Genomic DNA, 21,513 nt, shown 5'->3' with positions numbered 1-21,513 from the left:
TCTTAACCTAGAGGATTCCAGAAAGTTCATATTTACATATTAAATTGTCAAGTTCTGTAGCTGCTTTATGTAGTTTGTGATGCTTGTCTTATTTCAAAATTACTTTAGGTAACGTTTGATCAGACAGCATGCGCATATTATTTATTATTCCTTAAATAACTACAAAGCCTCATTTTCTTGGGGTTTTATTGCTTCCTAGAGAATTTCCTGAGTGAACTCAGAAATGCAGATATTGCTGCCTTTTCTTAGCGATACGTAGAGTAAGATAATGAGGATGACCTTCTCTTCTTACTGCTGAAGTTCTTCCTGATAATACCAAAGCCAGTCATTTTAACCATCTTTTTGATGAATAGAAGGAAGAACAATTTCCTTCCAACTGTGTCCTGTCTGTTTTCTGCCTTAGCTAGAGTGAATATTAAAATGCTGCATAGACAGTGGCTGGTGAGGCTGATCATTCCTATGTCAGTTGGATTACCCCTGGGATGTAGCTGTGTCCATCAGACCTAACAGAGGTTGTTTTCACCTCATGTATTAGTGTAGTATTGGCATATCTCTTCACGTTTAGTGTGTTTCTGTTCTGTATTCCCTTCATTGGTGTTTAGTGTGTTTTCCAAAATTAGACCAAGAGCTTTGGGCTTGGCTACTTTAGATGCTGCAGGCAACAGATCAGTCTTTATCTCTTGTGTACAACTTTGTGTATGTTTAGCAGTCCATTATAAAAGGGTTCAAGTGTCTAAGTAAAATGTGTGTAATTATTCAGTTATACAATAACGTGTTTTGTTTAATATTTTGGACACTTTCAGTTGAATTCAAAACAAATTGCAAGGGAATTGGACTAATTTTGTTTCTTTATTAAAAGAAAGATCTTTGATAGAATTGTCTGAGAATTCTAGAATAAAAATAACTTTGAAACCAAAATTTCTATTATAACCTTAGTGAGCATAAAATGCTTTGGGGTTTTTTTGATGGTAATACAGTTGGTTAATATTTGTTAATTCTTCCCTGAGTTTTGTTTTCCTGAGTTAACATGCCTTAATAAACAGTATTATGTTCTTAATTAATGATGTCTTATCAAATGGCCTCAATGTCTTTAAAGCTGACTTCAGTCATGCTGGGGGATCTGGAGGAGCAACCAGGGAATTTCCAGGATTGCTTGACGGGGGCACCGTGTGGGATAGGAACTGCATAGGCAGTGTCTTAGAAGAGGCCATGAACTGCTTTGCTGAGATGCAGAGGCAGACAGAGGAGAAATTTCGCATGTGGATAGAAAAGCTAACCCATCTTGACACAGATGAAGAAAGCAAGCAACGTCTGGAGCCCAGGGAACCTAAAATTCAACTAGCTGGCCCAAGAATCCCCCCTACCACACAGTCAGGGGCTTTCATACAGATGCCTGATAGCCAAGTACTTCCGCAGCAGTTGTTTAATTCTTATGTGGGCTATCAAAATGTCAATGCGATGCTAGAGTTTCCAGTGACTTTTAATAACAATTTTCCACCTATCTTTCCAGAGAATGGGAATATTGCAGAGCCTAATCTGAATTAATCAAAAACTTGAATTATGATCTTTGCAATCTTCATGTTACTTTGGATTATGCTAAAACCAGTTTGCTTTTCTCTTTGTATGTGTTTTGTTTTTCTTTTGGGTTTTATTACCGTGGTATCATTTTTTTTAATTTATAGAGAATATGTACGTAGTTTAAAAAAGCCCACAGTACACCCATGTGTATGTGCCAGTGTATGCATGCACACATACCTTTAAAGGTGTGAGGGGGTCCACTCTAAACTTTCATCAATAAACTTGGGAAAATATAACTTGGAACCCTTGTTTAGATGCCCCAGAAATCAGTAAAGCTATTTGCTACAATATGAGCATTTGGAGTATTGATCCAAATGCTCTTTTTACATGTTAAAACATTTATGTAAGGAAATAAATTTTATATTTAAAGATTTTAAGTACCATAGAGAACCAGACCAGATGTAGACCTGTAACATTTCCTTAACTATCAGTTTTTTCTCAAGTTTTGCAGCCTGAACATGTCAAACATTAGTTTTGCGTTCTTCTGTTTTAGGCAGGAGTAATAAAATAGCTTACCCTAAAGATTTAGCTATATATAACTAACGTGCAGAACCGATTTATTTTTTGTCTCCCACTTAGTAGTTCACTTTCTGTCCAGAGTTATTAATGTCACTGCTGTTTTGCACATGGCATATTTATGGAAGCAGCTGTCATTATATTGTGTGCACAATATGCACATGTATACGTATATGTGTGTGTTCAGTTTAGGTGGAAGTCATCTCCTCTAACTTTGTGTCTAATACCAGGCAATTGGGAATGAACTCTGTTCCCTCTAAGAGGGCTGGAGGCTCAGCAGCTCAGCTGAAGTGCATTTACACCAATGCATGCAGCATGGGGAATAAGAAGGAAGAGCTGGAAGCTGTTGTAGGGCAAGGAGCCTATGATGTTGTTGCCATCATGGAAACGTGGTGGGACGACTCATATAACCGGAGTGCAGCTATGGTGGGGTACAAACTCTTCAGGCGGGATAGGAAGGGTAGGAGAGGAGGCGGGGTAGCCCTCTTTGTAAGGGAGGACTTGGACACTGTTGAGATGGATTGTGGTGAAGAGGAGATTGAGTGCCTGTGGGTTAAAATCAGAGGAGCCCACCAGAAGGTAGATTTTGTGATGGGAGTCTGTTACCACCCAGCCAAGGAGAAGCAGCTGATGAGCTCTTCTATAAACAGCTGGGGTTAATCTCTAGATCAGTGCCACAAGGTTCTTGTGGGAGACTTCAATCTGCCTGATATCTGCTGGAAGTACAATAGAGCAGAAAGGAAGCAGTCTAGGAGGTTCCTGGAGTGGGTGGAAGACAACTTCCTTGCATAGCTGGTGAATGAGCCAACAAGGGAGGGTGCCCTCCTGGACCTGCTGTTTGTGAACAGAGAAGGCCTTGTGGGGGATGTGGCAGTAGGTGGACGCCTAGGACTAAGTGACCATGAGATGATAGGGATTTCTGTTCTAGGTGAAGTGAAGAGGGTGGTTAGCAAGACGGTAGCATTAAATTTCCAGAGGGCAGACTTTGATCTCTTTGGAAGGCTGGTTGGCGAAGTCTCATGGGAGACAGTCCTTAAGGGCAAGGGAGCCCATGAGGGCTGGGAGCTCTTCAAAAAGGAAATCCTAGCAGCTCAGGAGAAAGCCGTCCCCGTGTTCCGGAAAAAAAGCCGGCAGGGGAGAAAGCCAGCTTGGTTGAACAGAGAGATCTTGAGTGATATCAAGAAGAAGAGAAATGTTTATGGGCTCTGGAAGAGGGGAGAGGCCTCTTGGGTGGACTACAGGAGGGAAGTGAGATTGTGTAGAGAAAAAATCAGAAGGGCTAAGGCTCAGCTAGAAATCAGATTGGCCAAGTCTGTGAAAGATAACAAAAAATCTTTCTATAAATAATAAAAGGAGGACTAGGGAGACCATACAGTCCCTATTGGACGCAGAAGGAACAACAGTGACAGGGGATGAGGAAAAGGCTGAGGTACTTAATGCCTTCTTTGCCTCAGTCTTTAATAGTAAGGAAAGTTGTTCCATCTGTGTACAAACCCAGGAGCTAGAGGAGCAAAATGAGGCTCCCATGATCCAAGAGAAGGTGGTCAGAGCCTTGCTAGCCCGACTAGACACTCACAAGTCTATGGGGCTGGACGGGATTCACCCTAGGGTACTGAAGGAGCTGGCAGATGTGCTGGCCAAACCCCTTTCCATCATCTTCCAACAGTCCTGGAAGACTGGGGAAGTCCCACTGGACTGGAGGCTGGCTGATGTTGTGCCCATCTACAAGAAGGGCCGCAGGGAGGACCCAGGGAACTACAGGCCTGTCAGTCTGACCTCAGTGCCAGGGAAAGTCATGGAGCAGGTGATCTTGAGTGCTATCATGAAGCACATGCAAGAGAAGTGGGTGATCAGGCCCAGTCAACATGGGTTCACAAAAGGCACGTCTTGCCAGACTAACCTGATTGTCTTCTATGACAAAGTGACTCGGCTGCTGGATGAGGGAAAGGCTGTGGATGTGGTCTTCCTGGACTTCAGTAAAGCCTTTGACACAGTTTCTCACAGCGTTCTGCTTGAGAAACTGTCAGCCTCTGGCCTGGACAGGCACACACATGGTTGGAAAATGTCTCTCCTGGGTGGAAAACTGGTTGGCTGGCCGGGCCCAGAGAGTGGTGGGAAATGGTGTGAAATCCAGCTGGAGGCCAGTGACAAGTGGGGTTCCCCAGGGTGCAGTGCTGGGTCCAGCCCTGTTCAATGTCTTTATCAATGACCTGGATGAAGGCATCGAGTGCACCCTTAGCAAGTTTGTGGATGACACGAAGCTGGGTGGAAGTGTTGATCTGCTGGAGGGTAGGGAGGCTCTGCAAAGGGACCTGAACAGGCTGGACCGCTGGGCAGAGTCCAATGGCATGAGGTTTAACAAGGCTAAATGCCGGGTCCTGCACTTGGGGCACAACAACCCTATGCAGTGCTACAGACTAGGAGAAGTCTGTCTAGAAAGCTGACTGGAGGAGAGGGACCTGGGGGTGTTGGTTGACAGCTGACTGAACATGAGCCAGCAGTGTGCCCAGGTGGCCAAGAAGGCCAATGGCATCTTGGCTTGTATCAGAAACTGTATGACCAGGAGGTCCAGGGAGGTTATTCCCCCTCTGTACTCGGCCCTGGTGATACCGCTCCTCAAATCCTGTGTTCACTTCTGGGCCCCTCACCACAAGAAGGATGTTGAGGCTCTGGCGTGAGTCCAGAGAAGAGCAATGAAGCTGGTGAAGGGGCTGTAGAACAGGTCTTATGAGGAGCAGCTGAGAGAGCTGGGGTTGTTTAGCCTGGAGAAGAGGAGGCTGAGGGGAGACCTCATTGCTCTCTATAACTACCTGAAAGGAGGTTGTAGAGAGGAGGGTGCTGGCCTCTTCTCCCAAGTGACAGGGGACAGGACAAGAGGGAATGGCCTCAAGCTCTGCCAGGGGAGGTTTAGGCTGGACATTAGGAAAAAAATTCTTCACTGAAAGGGTCATTGGGCACTGGCAGAGGCTGCCCAGGGAGGTGGTTGATTCACCTTCCCTGGAGGTGTTTAAGGCACGGGTGGATGAGGTGCTAAGGGGCATGGTTTAGTGTTTGATAGGAATGGTTGGACTCGATGATCCGGTGGGTCTCTTCCAACCTTGTGATTCTATGATTCTCATTTGCTGTTCTTTGGATCTCCTCCTGAGTTGAGAGGAAGAGATAAGCATGTACAGAGGGTACTTCCTGGCAGTGTCTTTCTCTTCCATTAGTTGTCTAAACCTCCCTTACAAACAGTTTAGCATAAATTACTCTAGCCAAAAGTTAGGTGGGATGAATCACACCCAACTGTGTGTGCATGTATGACCCATGCATGGAAAGCGCTGCTACTTCCTTCTGTATATACGATTGAACTGCATTCTTCATGCTGGAATAAAAATGATTGTGTCAGTCTGAAGATAAGCACCTCTTGGTGTACGGATTGAGCCTTGGCACAGGAATTTAAATGAACGCTTGACAGTCAGGTTAGTGAACACTGGTGGTCTGCAGGTATGGGTTGCTGGTCTGGGTCAGACAGTGTCTTCTGAACCATGTTTGAATATCACTGAAATTGTTATTTACTTGTGATGGGGAATGCCAAAGCATTAGTTTCACTTAAATAATACGATAACTTGCTGTTGTGTGGATTTTTTTATACTGATAGCTATCTTGAATAGGCAGGCTTTAAACTGCAATGTTTAAAGTAGAATTAATTTAAACTATATATGAGAAATCTATATTTAGTTCTTACTATGATCACTACACACAGGATTTTTCTTTTGTCACCTCTTCATTAAGGCCTTTCTTCATATGAAGTAACTTCTCCATAGCTACCAAAAATCTGTATTTATCATCATTTAGAACTTGTTAAAAGCTTCTAATACAAATTAAGTCAAGAGTTTAACAATGGAAATTGAAAGTCTTTGCATAGACATAGTTTAAGTAAAGAGAACACTTTAAGTCTCCTTTAGCTGTGTTGATTTGATTTTTAAGCCATGGACATTCTTTCTAATTATTTTAGTTTAATTCCTTTTCTTCCTGTTGGAAATAACCACTGTATCTTCTGCAGGTCTGATTTATGGTTTTTTCCCCTCCCTGAAGTCGGTGGGAGTTGTTCCATCAATTTATATGGGGGTTTGGATCAAATCTGTAATGGGTACTCAAGAAATTATTTTTGTTTTAAGTATAATACAACACTGGTGTTTTAACATTATACTTGGCGCAGACTGACTTTTTTTAAAGTATGTGATGCCATTATTAAAAAAATTAGGTTAGAGCTGTGTTATTTTCGGAGTAACTGTTTGAGTGACTATGCAGGAGGTGATTTTTGAGTACTGGAATAGATTCTTTATAGATTACCTTTATGCATAAATTTGATACAAAGATTTTGATATGAAGTTGTAAGAAAACTCCCTCATCTGAAATTGTGTGCATTTTTAACTTAAATATGGGTTAAATGAGTTATTGTATGTTTGATTGCTATTTAACAAACTTGTCCTCATCCTGTTTAAGATCCTTCGGGGAAGATTATTTGCTGAAAACGGGAAAAAAAACCCAAACACATCCTTCTGTTCGTAGATTTGAGATGTATATACACACACCTTTATGACAGTGAAAGCAGCATATTTTGAAGCATGACAAATTTACAAGTCTTCCCATGCATGCGGAAGCAGCTTTTTACAGTGACTGGTTTCTTTTAATGTTAGAATCAGTTAACTCAGTATGTCTGTAAGCATGCCCTTAACTGTTTTTATAAAATAGTATATATGGAGCAATTGGATATTTCAAAACAAAATGTGTAAGGGGATCAGTTGTACTTATTTATCTTTCAGACTGAAACAGACTTTTACATACTGATCTTTAAATGGGTAACAACTTTGTTAGGGATGTAGCCAGTAAAATTTCTGCCAACTTTCAATGTCTTGGTTGGGTAACCTTAAAAAAAAAAAAACACAAAAACAAACAAAACAAAACTATTTAAATCATTGAGTGTATTAATAGATAAAAATTTGGATTTGATTCCCATAAGCAAAAATTAAAAACTTTCAGATATTTGTTTCATCCATTACTGTTATTTGTTGTTTTCAATGCAAGCAGCTGTGAATGTGAAATAAGGATTACAGCAGTTGAGCATAGAGACTTAAAAGCTGTACTCTTTCTAGGGCAAACTTATTCCAAGGCACCCGCAAGACTAAGGGAATAGTTCGTATTTAGTATAGTTTTAACTACCTAGTGTTAATAACACCTGTGCAAAACCAATGGCTGTAAATGGTAAGTAGTATTTATTTGTTTGATTTTTTCACTTGTCTCAAAACCGGAGCCAGATCTTCAGCTGTTGTAAATTGGCTCATTTGAAATGAAGTGTGTGTTGCTTTACACGGTTGAATATCTGATCCATTAGCTTGTTTTCCATGTGAAGCAGTAATTTTCTCCTTCTTGGAGCTGAGCAGGGAACCCCGTCTTTGTTAAGGTGTAGTATAACCTGATGAAGGATTTGGCAGACTGTGCAATTAAACATGAGCATCTCCTTGCTTTGTACTTGGAATCTGAAAGATGCAGAGCACTGAAGAAACCACCCTTCAGATAGCAATGCTAGTGACGAGTCTGTATTTTAAATGTATTTTTAAATGTGTATGCGACAGCCTTTGGCATCTCTTTGAGAAAACAAATTTCTAATACATAATTTCAGATTTTTTTTTCTCCTAGAAATAACTTTGCTATGTGAAATTGCAGCAGTTAAGTTTGTCATTATTTCCATTATAAGCTCTTATTTTCAAAGGGTTTTGACTAGAAACTTTCAGGGAGTTAAAATTTCTTCATCTGAAACTTAAAAAAAACCATTTAATCTTATCCCTTCTGTATTTCATGAAAGCAGTCTGGCCTTATTTAAGACTTATTTTAAGATTATCAGAAGGAAACTCCTCTTCTTTCCAACCTAGAGTTACATTTTTATGTTCACATCTCAACAGATTACTTCAAACCCTCCAAATTTAACAAATAGAGGAGAAATCAGTAGTAGTTTTGCACAGGTGTGGAGAATCACAGTTTCTCTAATAGCCCTAGGTATTATACCTCAGGAGTAAAGAAACATTCTAGTTTCTTTAAAGAATTTTATTTATCTTATGCATTTACTCTTTCAAAACCATCAAGTCAGATCAGCTGGTGTAGAGTGGCGTAATTCCAGGGAAGACGATGCCTGCTTAAATTCATCTGATTTATTTAAGTTTCTATATTGCCATTTTTAATATCAAATATTTTCAATGTGGCAGTTATTTCTGCATGGGAGTAACTGGATATCCATGTGACTGCAGATTTGGGATTTAGTAGTGGGTGAAACACACCTAATTTGTTAGCATTTGTTGTGCAAATGCAAAAGAAATAAGCATTGCTTCACATGCTTCTAATAAAACATCTGAATTTTCAGATTTTATTTAGGAAAAAACCTCTAAGGTGATATACAACATAAAGTATTCAAATAAAGGCAGTGAAATTTTATTCAATTTCTAATGCAAGAAATAACTGGGGGGGGGGAAATAGTAAACCTTTCAGATATGCTGCTCTTCAGTGTTATTTTTAACAGTATTGAGACAAAATTTATGCAGAAATGAATATCTATTTTTTTAAGTTCATGATGTCTTTTAATGTTTTTGCAGGATTGTTAGGTTATTCTATCTGAGCTGCTAGAATTAAGACTGGAGGACCAATCTTAACTTCAATGAAATGGGATTGTACTTGGCAGTTATTTTACATATTGAAACTATTGAATCGTATATTGTCGCTGATTTCTCATTAATGTATTTTGTCTCTTCTTGTATCTACATACTGTAAACCTTTTTTTAAGTAATATCTCAAGGGCATTAAGAAATTAAAGCCTTGCCCTATTAAAACCAGTAGGAAATTTCTACTGATTTCAATGGGGCTGGCATTTCACCTCATTTGAAAATTGAACAGCTTCTGCAGTTTTTGGTCAGAGAATGCTTCAGCTGACTTTAAGGGGAGTCTTTGCCTGATGAGTGTGCATAAATCAGTCCAGTTGTGTAGATGTTTTTAAAAGAGAAATCTGTACTGTGACCACTGCACTTACATTTGGAAACATTAGAGCAAATGCACGGTGTGATTTATTTGTACTGTAGAAGCCAAAACATTCAGGCTGACTGATAGAGATGGACAGTACCTTGCAGAACATGCAGCTAGAAATTGGTCTTTCTCCCAAATTTGATTAGTTTCATAGTGTCGGATCAGCAAAATGAAGGCACATGGAAAACAGGCTTATTAGAAATGTTTTTAAGTGCTCTGTTAAATCTTGCAGACTTGATAGAGCAGTGGGTTAGTCTGTACCATCAAAAAGTTTGCATCAATGCTATACTGGTGCTTTGATGGGAAGATACAGTTTGTATTTGCAAAAATGTGATGTTTTCTGGAGGGGTGCCTATAGGGGTGCATGTTTGCCTGCCTTTTTTCTAATATAAGTTGTATTTACATAGGGAATTTTTCTCTTTTAGCTGTCGTGGCTATGTAAGTATAGGGGGTGATGGTTTCAAAACTCTCCTGATATACTTTACCAGGTAAAACTGGGAAAGAGATCTGGCTAATCACAGAATCACTAGGTTGGAAAAGACCCACAGTATCATCAAGTCCAACCATTCCTATCAACCACTAAACCATGTCCCTGAGCACCTCATCCACCCGTCTTTTAAACACCTCCAGGGAAGGTGACTCAACCACCTCCCTGGGCAGCCTCTGCCAGTGCCCAATGACCTTTTCCATGAAAATTTTTTTCCTAATGTCCAGCTTGAACCTCCCCTGGCAGAGCTTGAGGCCATTCCCTCTTGTCCTGTCCCCTGTCACTTGGGAGAAGAGGCCAGCTCTCTCATCTCTACAACCTCCTTTCAGGTAGTTGTAGAGAGCAATAAGGTCTCCCCTCAGCCTCCTCTTCTCAAGGCTAAATAACCCCAGTTCCCTCAGCCGCTGCTCGTAAGACTTGTTCTCCAGCCCTTTCACCAGCTTCCTTGCTCTTCTCTGGACTCGCTCCAGAGCCTCAACATCCTTCCTGTAGCGAGGAGCCCAGAACTGAACACAGTATTCAAGGTGAGGTCTCACCAGTGCTGAGTACAGGGGGAGAATAACTTCCCTGGACCTGCTGGTCACACCATTTCTGATACAAGCCAAGATGCCATTGGCCTTCTTGGCCACCTGGGCACACTGCTGGCTCATGTTCATTCAGCTGTCAACCAGCACCCCCAGGTCCTTCTCCTCTGGGCAGCTTTCTAGCCAGTCTTTCCCTAGTTTGCAGCACTGCATAGGGTTGTTGTGCCCCAAGTGCAGGACCTGATCTCTCTGCTTTCATAATTAATGAATCTTGAGGTAGCATCAGTGAAAATAAATCCTATTATAAGATATAAATTGCACATCACTTCCTGATATTCCATGTGCCTTTGCTTAACACAATGAAATATTGTCTTTATGTATAATTTGGTAATGCAAACCCAAGATATTGTCCATCTAGTCATCAAAAAGCCTGGTAGAATGAATGTTGATCAGCAAGGCTTGAGTTTTTTAGATCTCTTTTGATGTGATATGTTAAAAAAATATCCAATTAAAATATTAAAATTAAAAATATTATTACACTGCTATTGTTTTAGGGTTTTTTTAAATTGTATTTACAATGTATTCATTGCCTAACCCTGTACATTTTGAAATGTAACTACTGTAACCTGGGGTAAATAAATAAATATAAAAAGTAATGAAGTATTTCATGTTGCTAAACAACATAAAAAAGCACTGGTCTCCTACCCCCATGTCTCTTTGGGATTTGTTTTAGGGTTCAGCATACTCACATACTTTATGAAACCATGGGTCTGGTTCATGTCTTAAATAATACCAGGTTTGTGTTGTTTATCTAAACCAAGAAAGCAATCATTTCTGCATGTAGTCTTGTATATGAAGCTTTTCTGTTCAGTTGCTGATGTGTCTGCTGTAGAACTATTTTGGCAAGTCACTTAAGATAAGTCCTCTAGGTTTTGTCATGCAAAATATGATTATTTCAATTACTGTAATGATCATCTGATCTTAAAATTTATATAGGTATTGAAGTCCATTATATGTTTTGCTTAAAGTAAATTGAGTTCTCTATGTGTCAAATGAAAATGAGAGTGTTCTTAGATCTTTTATTATTTAAAAAAATGTCTATTATTTTTTGTTATATAAAAATAAATGCAATTTTATGTAGTGTACTGAGACTGAGATAAAGCGATGCCTGTACTCACAGTGAAGGTGCAGAGGTGAGGCTGGAAGAAGCTGTCCCCTTGGGCTTGCGAGTACTTGTGTGCCTCAAGTGTGTTTCCTTTTTATATTTTGCATGTTTCACAAAAGCATTCTTAAACACTATTTTTAAACTCAATAATTTACCAATTAAAAGTAGCTCAGTGTTTTGAGAGGGGTGATGTTTTTGGCAAAGCTGGGCTCCTCTTCTTGTTAGCATTGAGCAAGTTGCAAATCTCTACTTGCCTCAGTTTCCCCCATAGGCATAAGGAGGTTAATAACCACCTTGGAGCTCTTTGAAATCCACTAATGGAAAACTTTTTGTAAGAATAAAGTGCTGTAATTATTATTGCTATTATTATTGCACGTGTTCTGCATGTTTTTAAGCTTAAGGTGATATTCACACCTAAATAAGGCTCCGTGTCTCCTCATTGCACAGACGCTGACGACTCCAGAGGGCAATTCAGTCTACCGAAAGTAGGCTTTTAATTTTCAAATTATTTCAATCAGGATAAGCCTCTGGAGATTTCTGTCGTCTTCTACAACTTGTGGAGAAATTACAGCAGAGTTAAAAACCCATCTCTAAGGCTGGGGTTCATCTTGTTGAACTTCAGCAGTGTGAAAGTTAGGTGCCTTGTGTAAGGTAATTGTCTTGGCTCTTTCTATTTACTGGGGAAGGAGGGAAGATGATGCTCCAGGCTGCAGTTTCCAGGCTAAGATTACTTGACCCTGAAGTTCCTTTCTCTGGCTACAGTAGGGGAGGGAGTTTAGGTGGTTAGCTGGGTCTACGTGCCCAAATTTAAGAAAGCTAAAGAGAAGTAATGACTTAAGGGACTAAATTCCCTGTTGAGGATCCGCTAACTAATATCTTCTGTTTCCTATGGCAAAGTACTGCTTTGCAGTGATACACAGCTGTTTCAGTGCAAAGATACAATGCTTCTTATAGGATTGCTTGCTTTTAACCTACAGCTGGATTTTTATGGCTTATTCCCTCTTTTTCCTTGTGCTGCTATTATAATGAATTAAGGGATAATAGGAATGTGGGTCTTACGACACCGTTTAGATTGCTGAATGTTGAGATGTGTTATGAAAAGCATGGGAGTGACTAGCAAATAAGAAATTATTGAACTCTGTATTGCAGGCTTAAATTAAAAATTGGTACATGTAGACATGTTTTTGTGCATGTGGCTTCTGATTCAGTTGTCCTGAGTGGAATTAGTTTTGATGAGCTCTCAAAATTAAGGGAGAATTGGATATTTGGAAATGCTGTTCCCAAGATGATTTCTGCCTCTGATTTCTTTTTTAAAAAAAAAAAAAAAGGCAGTCTTTCTCTCCCCCTGTTAACATTAAATGGCAACAGCAGCTCTATTTTGCTGCTGGTACTTATTAACTTTCAGCCTTATATTTTTCAAGAACTTATTGCTTTAGAAATGAATTAAAGCTTATCACCAGGGAAATGTAAGTCTTCCAGCTACCTTGCCTTCTCAAAAGATATGATTTTATTTTTTCTTAAATATATTGTTTAAATTACTGACCAGACAACCTTCTAATTGTGCTATGTTAAATTTTGATTCTGGTGTGGTTTGTTTTGGTGTCTGGTTTTCTGTCTGTTGAAAACCTGTTACAGTCAGTAATTATAAGGAGTGGCTCTCTTGTGAAGAAAAAACTGTAAGTTACAATTATGGTTGTAGTTAATCCTTTGACCTTTTCAACCTGAAAGCATTTTTTTTTTTTCCACACTTATTTCCTAGCTGAAGCCAGTTGTCCTTATTTCTTGGTACTTCACATTCACTTCTCCATCACATCATCAGATGATCACGTAGTTGGCTGGGGAAGTATTATTCATTTCCAAATTTAACCTATGTACTTGTAGCACTGAAAAAGCAATGTGCTCTTGGGAATGGAGGATTTTTAGAGGATTTCTTTTTAATATGCCTTCACTGCAACTTTCATCTGGTTGTAGTTGTCAACAGCTTATTTATTGGTTTATTTATTGTTTGGGTTTTTTTAAGCACATGTAGGCATTTATTGATTATTTGTAATTTTATACATGTTGGGAATCCTAGGATTTGTTGTAGCATCGTGGCCGTTATCTTGGCCTCCTTGGTCATTTACTGGTGATAGGTATGGATAACACTGGTGTCAGTGGCCTTTCATTTCCAAATCTGATCCTGAAAGGCAAGGCTGAGAAAAGCAAAAATAGGCCTCTGCTGTGATGGCTTTGTAAATAGACAGCTTTTTTTTTTTTTTTCCAGATTGTTAAATTGATGGCTATTACACTGATAAATATAATTACAGTATGTAAATTATATTGAAAATATTTTTCTCTTTGATGTATACTAAATTTAAGCTAAGTTAAGGTGTGCTGTTCAGAAGTGTGGAAGATACAAGAGTGGAGCTACAGATAACAAGTTTGTGCTTGTATTTACTACTGATGAAGATTTTCACACAAGTTATTTCTATGGGTAGGTGATAAGAATATCACTCTGCATGTATATACATTTATTATACGTTTTTGCATGATTATACATGTAGGAGTGGTACAATTTTGACTTGAGACTATTAATGCATTTTGTCCAAATATAATTTTACTTGTGTAGATACGTTTGTCTAAAGTCAAATTTGGCTTCTGCTTTTGGAGTTCTTCGAAGAAGCACGAGAAACAAAGACCTGAAGGAGCAGTACATAGCTCCTGAAATTTTAGATAACCTATTGAAAAAATGGTCAAATGGTCAATATTGTACTTGACCCTCGTATCTTCTGCACTTGACTGTTTATTTTTGTAGATCACATTATATATTTACGCTGAACTCCTAAGACTGAAGGAAAACATGCCTCTTTTGATTCAGTCTAATGGTAAATTCTGCATGTAATTTAATAATTGGATTTCAAAAATAATTAACTGAACATCAGCCAGCTTAATTATGACTTTGATATTCTGTTATTTTGTAATTGCTTTTTAAAAAGACAAAGATTGCCTTTCTGTTAATTATCAGGACTTCTTTTCCAGTCATAATCATCAGTGTTTCATGTTGTGAACAGTTTGGTCTTTAATATGTTGGTATTTACTGTCTGTTTATTTTTGTCAGGTCCATTTTATATTTGTAACATAACATTGTTCTATGAGAGTGTTGTTTTGGAGGCAGGTCTGATCAGAAATATTTTGTGAATTTCTCCAGACCTTGTCGCAAAACTGATCTTTAGTATAACTTAAGCAATATGGTCACTCTTTAATCACAAAATAGACATTTATTAACAGTTGATGGATTTATGTTTCAGGGACCAAATTCCAAAAAAAAAAAACCAAAACAAAAACCAACCACCACCCTAAAAACCTCAGTAGAAACAGTTTTTCGGAGAACTAAATTTGAAACTTCTATTTCATCGTATTCTGTCTTCAACAGCCGCTTAGATTGCTTTCTTTTAGTAGTGCTTTCCTGAAAAGTATTTCCATTTTTTCCCTTGTGATTTTTAAAGATTTCTTTAGTCACTTAGTAACTCTGAAGGTCCTCTCTTCCTAAGCATATGATTAGTTTGATTATTTTGTTATTCCATATGAATTGTACCCTCTATTTATCATGCCATGAAAAAAAAAAAGGCCTGCAGGTACTCAGCTGCCAGAACTTCCTTGGTGTTAAAGAATTCCAGTAGCAAACTAGCTGAGCTTTGGCACAACCAACCTGTCTTTTGATTTCATACTCAATTTTGTGGATGAAGTCTTGCCCCAAAGAAAGTTTTGATTCTGCCGTTTGGGGATTGGGAACTCCAAACACTTTCATCCACTCTGAGTCGATAAGCTATAGCTGAGACAAGGCATTTGAGTTAAAATGCGCGTCATTTCAGAATTACAATATGTATCCATTTTTTTCTTTACTTCCACACTAATACTTGTCTTGAGTTTGCCTTTTTTTCCCCGAACCTCTTCTGTTTCTAGCATGCTTTCCAGTTATAAGTAATTTTCATTCCTCACAAAAAAAGTCCGTCCTAACAAAATAGATGAAAAATAGCTTTTTTTTATTCTCCGAGAATAGATTTCAAAATCATGTAAGCAATTTTCTCCTTTTTTCCTCCTTCACTTAGGCCAAAATGTATATGGTAATCATATTGAATTAAAAGTGTATTTATGACTGCACATTATAGTTGTATTTCTTGTTATTCTTGATCTTCTAAAAAAAACCCAACACCAATAAAACATTGCCATATTGAAAAATTCCTGTCCTTGACAGGTAAATGTCATGAAAGAAAAGTTGCCTAATGTTAAATTTATTGTCACTGGATCAGTGATATCAAAAAGTTAGTTCTATTCAATTGACTGTAAAGTAATGAAAGCTGTCACTTGAGTTTTGTAAAATTCTCTAGATATATATCTTGTCTTGCAAAATTTAATGCCCTGTAACTTATTACTTTTTATTTTAAACTGAAGGTTTTATCTTTAAGACTGTAAATATAACGTCAGATATGGCGATGCTTATGTGTTAATGTAAAAGATAATACACAAATAACTGATACATTGATAAATGTGTTCTTACATTTGTTTTTTCTGTGTATGGAAAGGTTAAAATGTCTCTAATCTCAGAGTATGTTCATTAACTGAAGTTTAATAATTCATGTAATTTATATTTCTTTAAGAGCTTCGTGTAGGAGAATGCATTAATTATTAAAGATGTCTTTCACAGTATGCTAATTTGATACCCATTACTTTTCTCTCCTGCAGGTGGACCTCTAGTTGTAACTCATTATGATATATCAGACACAAATTCAGACCCAGAAGTGGTAAATGTGGACAATCTGTCGGCAGCTGCAGTAGTTCAAGAGCACAATAATTCTGTAGGAAACCAAGACTCGGGATGTACCTGGAGAACCAGAGGGCTGCTAGATGAACTGGGTGCTAATGCAGGTTTGTTGAAATTCTCTCTCTGACATTTGTTCCAGTATCCTGGTTGGTGTCTCTCCCTTTCTCCTTGTGTGGATTTTGTAGTAGTAGAGTATAAGTGCTTATTAAAAATGTCTGAATTTTATTCCAAAATACAGCTGATAGAAATTGACAGATTCCTGCAATGTATTCTTCGACACTAATTTTCTTATTGATTTTTTTTTTTTCCCCTCTTCCTTTTCCTTCCAATTAATTCTTGGAACATAAGTATGTGGGTTTTTTTGGTTTTGCTGGTGTTTTTTTGTTTGTTTTAATGAAAGCAGGATAGTCTTGTTAATGAAAGATTATGACAGCTCATGCCACCAGCTAGTAAACTGATCATAATCCTAAGTATTGTAATTGTCTGTGTATGTCTCTTTTGTTTGCCTCTCTATTTCTTTAAAATACAAACATTAATTATTCCTATATTCCATCTGCATTTCTAACATAATTTAGAAAACTGGACAGACCACGGTCAGATAAAGATGAAGGGTCAAAAAGTGCTGGTGAGTGGGCTTAGCATAAAGAGACAGCAAAGAAATTTCCTTCACGAAAGCAAGAGTAGGAATACTGTGGAAGAATTCAGAGAAGTTCATGTAGTTCAGAAAAATTGTTCAGCTTCACTAAAGGCTCGCAGCTCTCCACTAACAAAAGAGTTAATGTGAAATGCTACTGTAATTTGGGTGCAGAGAGGTAACACGGAATATTTCCTATCAACTTCATCCCATAGTGCTGTATGCCAGCATACTGCCTTACTTTCCACTCATTTTTTTTTTTTTTGATACTCACATTAAGATGTTTTAGCTGCATAAGACATGGAGTCTTGCCTGCAGTGGGTGGGAAGCACAACACTTTGTTTCATGCTGTTTTCCAAATGTAAGCTTGTCAGAGAGCATCTACATTGTGTCCCAATAGCTCTGAGCTACATCTCAATGTCTGTAAAGCTTAAAGAAATACAAGTGACTGATTTTTGAAAGAGATGTTCCATTATTATAAATCATAAAATGGTTTGGGTTGGAAGGGGCCTTAAAGATCATCCAGTTCCAACCCCGCCTGCCATAGGCAAGGACACCTCCCACTAGACCAGGCTGCTCAAAGCCTTATCCAACCTGGCCTTGAACACTTCCAGGGAGGGGGCAGCCACAACTTCCCTGGGCAACCTGTTCCAGTGCCTCACCACCCTCATCGTGAAGAATTTCTTCCTAATGTCTAGTCTAAATCTTCCCCTCTCCAATTTAAAGCTATTCCCCCTTTTCCTATCACTACATGCCCTTGTAAACATTCCCTACTCAGCTTTCTTGTTAGGCCCCTTTCAGGTACTGGAAGGCTCCTATAACATCTCCCTGGAGCCTTCTCTTCTTCAGGCTGAACAACCCCAATTCTTTCAGCCTATCCTCATAGCAGAGGTGCTCCAGCCCTCTGATCATCTTCGCGTCCCTCCTCTGGTTCCATTCCAAAACTTCCATATCCTTATGTTGGGGATTCCAGAACTGGAAACTACTCCAGGTGGAGTCTCTCAAAAGCGGAAGAGAGTAGCAGAATCACCTCCCTCAACCTGCTGGCCACACTTCTTTGGATGCAGCTCAAGATACGGTTGGCCTTCTGGGCTGCGAGCACACATTGCTGGCTCGTGGCGAGCTTCTCATCAACCAGCACTCTTAAGTCCTGCTCTCAATAGCATTGTCCCCCATCCTGTATTGAAACCATGCATTCAAGGCCTGCTGGTCAAACTGAAGAAGAGGAGGAAACTGCACAGGCAGGACAAGCAGTGACAGGGAACCTGGGAAGTGTAAAGGGACACTGCACGGTTGTGTAAGGATGGGGTCAGGAAGGCCAAGGCACAGCTGGAGCTGAACCTTGCAAGGGATACAAAGGGTAACAAATCTTTTTATTTTGTAAAAAGAAATAATTTTGGCTGGTTTGGTTTTTCCATGCAAGTGTCATGCAATTATCAATGACCTGGATGAGGGGATTGAATGCACCCGAAGTAAGTTTGCGGACAACACTAAGCTGAGTGGAAGTGTCGATATGATGGCGGGTAGGGAGGCTCTGCAAATGAATCTGAACAGGCTGGACCCCTGGGCTGAGACCAGTGGCATGAGGTTTAACAAGGCTAAATGCCGGGTCCTGCACTTGGGGCACAACAACCCTATGCAGTGCTGCAAACTAGGGAAAGACTGGCTAGAAAGCTGCCTGGAGGAGAAGGACCTGGGGGTGCTGGTTGACAGCTGAATGAACATGAGCCAGCAGTGTGCCCAGGTGGCCAAGAAGGCCAATGGCATCTTGGCTTGTATCAGAAATGGTGTGACCAGCAGGTCCAGGGAAGTTATTCTCCCCCTGTACTCAGCACTGGTGAGACCTCACCTTGAATACTGCGTTCAGTTCTGGGCTCCTCGCTACAGGAAGGATGTTGAGGCTCTGGAGCGAGTCCAGAGAAGAGCAAGGAAGCTGGTGAAGGGGCTGGAGAACAAGTCTTATGAGCAGCGGCTGAGGGAACTGGGATTGTTTAGCCTTGAGAAGAGGAGGCTGAGGGGAGACCTCATTGCTCTCTACAACTACCTGAAAGGAAGTTGTGGAGAGGAGGGTGCTGGCCTCTTCTCCCAAGTGACAGGGGACAGGACAAGAGGGAATGGCCTCAAGCTCTGCCAGGGGAGGTTCAAGCTGGACATTAGGAAAAAAATTTTCATGGAAAAGGTCATTGGGCACTGGCAGAGGCTGCCCAGGGAGGTGGTTGAGTCACCTTCCCTGGAGGTGTTTAAAAGACGGGTGGATGAGGTGCTCAGGGACATGGTTTAGTGGTTGATAGGAATGGTTGATGATACTGTGGGTCTTTTCCAACCTAGTGATTCTGTGTTGTTTAATATGTCACAACACAGCTTCACTAATTGTGGTGAAGAAGCTTCTTAACTGTGTGTCAGAAACAACAAAACCTGCCACGCTGGCTGTGAGCGTTTAGGTAAGACTTTTTTTTGACAGACTGATGAACTGGACAGCATCGAGGAACTGTAAGAAATAAACAATGCTGCTGTATATGGAACTTTCAAAAAAGTTATGTAAACAAGTTTGTTTTCAAGTATTTATAATAATGTTTGAGCAGATGTGTGAAGCACTGTGACCACAAACTGATGGGTGGTTTGGGTTTTTTTCAGTGACTGTCTTCCCATATTTAAAAAAAAATAAATAAATCTTTTTCCTTGGCATGTATGATGTTTCTGTTCAGCATATAGGCTTGGTTTGCCATACTGTCACTGAATTTGATTTATTGACAATAGATTGTCTTGTTTCTTTATTTCAGAGGTTTAGGCGCAGTCTAGCTCTTAGCATTGTCCTAAAATAACATCTGGAAAGCCTAATTACATCAGGTGTTCTTGATGCAATAGTAGGGATTTGTTCACATTTGTGTGATAACACCATCACTTGAGCTACTGAGACTGGATAAATCCAGTGGTCATCCCATATCAGGTGATGAACTGGAAGTTGGATAACTTGATCTAATTAGATTTTCAGATCTCAGTGTTTCAGTGTTTTTTTGGGTGTTTTTTTTTCTTCTTCTCTAGTTTGGGAAATTCCTTTTCCAGATGATTTCTGATTTGTATACGCTGTTAAACCTGCATTTTTCCCATCTATAGGTCATTTGAATCCAGGCTTCCTTGCAAGTGATAAAACCTCTTTTGGTAATGCCCAAGTAAATGAAAAAATTAATATTGCCTCTTCTGATAGTGAAGTAGAGATTGTTGGAGTTCAGGAACATGACAGGTATGAATTACTTTTTCTTGCTTTTTTCACTTCTACTATTTTTTCATTTTATCAGAATATCTGTCTTGCCAAAATTAATAAAGAACAGAGCTGCTGACTTCCACTAATGTAGTTACCTGTCCTTGACTGATGCCCAAAAGGTAGCAAAGATTGCACTTGGTTTTTCTGTTCTGCTGGTCACAGTGATATCAGAATATTTTTCTTTAGAATGTTACCGACTTGATAAGTATTTAGATTAAGCTTCTGATTTGATATCAAACATTAACAGGCTAAAACGCATGTTGTCCCCATTCAGACAACAAACTCCCAGGTTCCCTTGCAGAATAAATATGAAGCACTGCAAGTGGAATCAAACGCCCCAAAGGAGGAAGATAACTCTCTTGGCCTAGAAACATTCCCTAGGCTGCACCATCCTCAAACGACCATCAAAGCAACCTCTGTGGATAAAGAAGAGAAGAGTGATTGTCTTAGGAGATTCCTTTCTGAAGGGAACAGAGTGGCCTATCTGCAGACCGGACCCACTACACAGGGAGGTCTGATGCCTGCCTGGGGCCTCTGTGAAAGACATCGTAAGAAAGCTTCCTTCCCTGATAAAGCCTACAGATTATTACCCTCTGTTAGTGTTCCAAGTAGGCCATAATGATATCCAGAGTAGGAAGCTGAGGGCAATTAAGAGGGACTTCAGGGCTCTGGGGAGAATGGTGAAGGGCTCCAAGGCACAAGTAGTGTTTACCCTCCACCATTCCAACAACAAGGAACGAAGAGGGAGAGAGCAAGAAAAATTAGTCAATTAATACCTGGCTCCAAACCTGGTGCGAGGAGCAAAACTTTGAATTCTTTGATCATGGACTGGCCTATACACCTCCAGTCTTCCTTACCAGGGATGGGGCACGCTTGTCTCCTAGGGGTACAAAAATCCTGACCAAAAATCTAGCAGAGCTCATTAATAGAGCTTTAAACTAGATGTGAAGGGGGAGGGGGATGAAGCCAGGCTTGACAGGGGGGAGCCTGGAAATGGCACTCCAGTGCCTGAGAGATGGTGTACTGGCGAGGACCTCAAGTATATCAACTCAGAGCGAGTGGGGGTGAGTACATCTCGTGACAGAAAAGATGTAATTGGCACTGATGGGTTAAATAATCCAAGGACCAGTCACTTGGGAATGAACACTATTCCCTTTATGAGAGCTGAGGGATTATCAGCCCAGCTGAAGTGCATTTACACCAATGCACGCAGCATGGGCAATAAACAGGAATTGGAAGCTATTGTAGGGCAAGGAGGCTATGACGTAGTCACCATCACAGAAACATCGTGGGATGACTCGTATAAGTGGAGTGCTGCTATGTTGGGATATAAACTCTTCAGGCGGGACAGGAAAGGTAGGAGAGGTGGTGGGGTAGCCCTCTATGTAAGAGAATGCTTTGATACCCTCGAGCTCTATTATGGTGATGACAGCATTGAGTGCCTGTGGGTGTAAAAATCAGAGCATCCCACAAGAAGGCAGATATTGTGATGG

At 39.8% G+C, this 21,513-nt stretch overlaps 1 protein-coding gene across 5 annotated transcripts in view; it reads left to right on the top strand.

Annotated features, from left to right (window-relative positions):
• The window catches only part of LOC138733833 (protein ARK2N-like), a 124,582-nt gene that overhangs the window by 21,122 nt on the left and 81,947 nt on the right, over nucleotides 1-21,513 (top strand). For 3 of the 5 annotated variants that reach the window (XM_069881343.1, XM_069881344.1, XM_069881342.1), the window contains exons 3-4: nucleotides 16,046-16,228; nucleotides 19,873-19,999. In XM_069881343.1, the coding sequence (XP_069737444.1) occupies nucleotides 16,046-16,228; nucleotides 19,873-19,999 (310 nt within the window). The remainder of the gene's footprint in view (nucleotides 1-16,045; nucleotides 16,229-19,872; nucleotides 20,000-21,513) is intronic. The other 2 variants (XM_069881347.1, XM_069881345.1) reach the window with 1 other exon arrangement.

This window comes from Phaenicophaeus curvirostris (assembly GCF_032191515.1).
Source record: "Phaenicophaeus curvirostris isolate KB17595 chromosome W unlocalized genomic scaffold, BPBGC_Pcur_1.0 scaffold_35, whole genome shotgun sequence".
NCBI classification, from domain to species: Eukaryota; Metazoa; Chordata; class Aves; order Cuculiformes; family Cuculidae; genus Phaenicophaeus; species Phaenicophaeus curvirostris.
The sequence above is the reverse complement of the archived record's forward strand: the minus strand, read 5'-3'. Positions and strand labels throughout refer to the sequence as shown.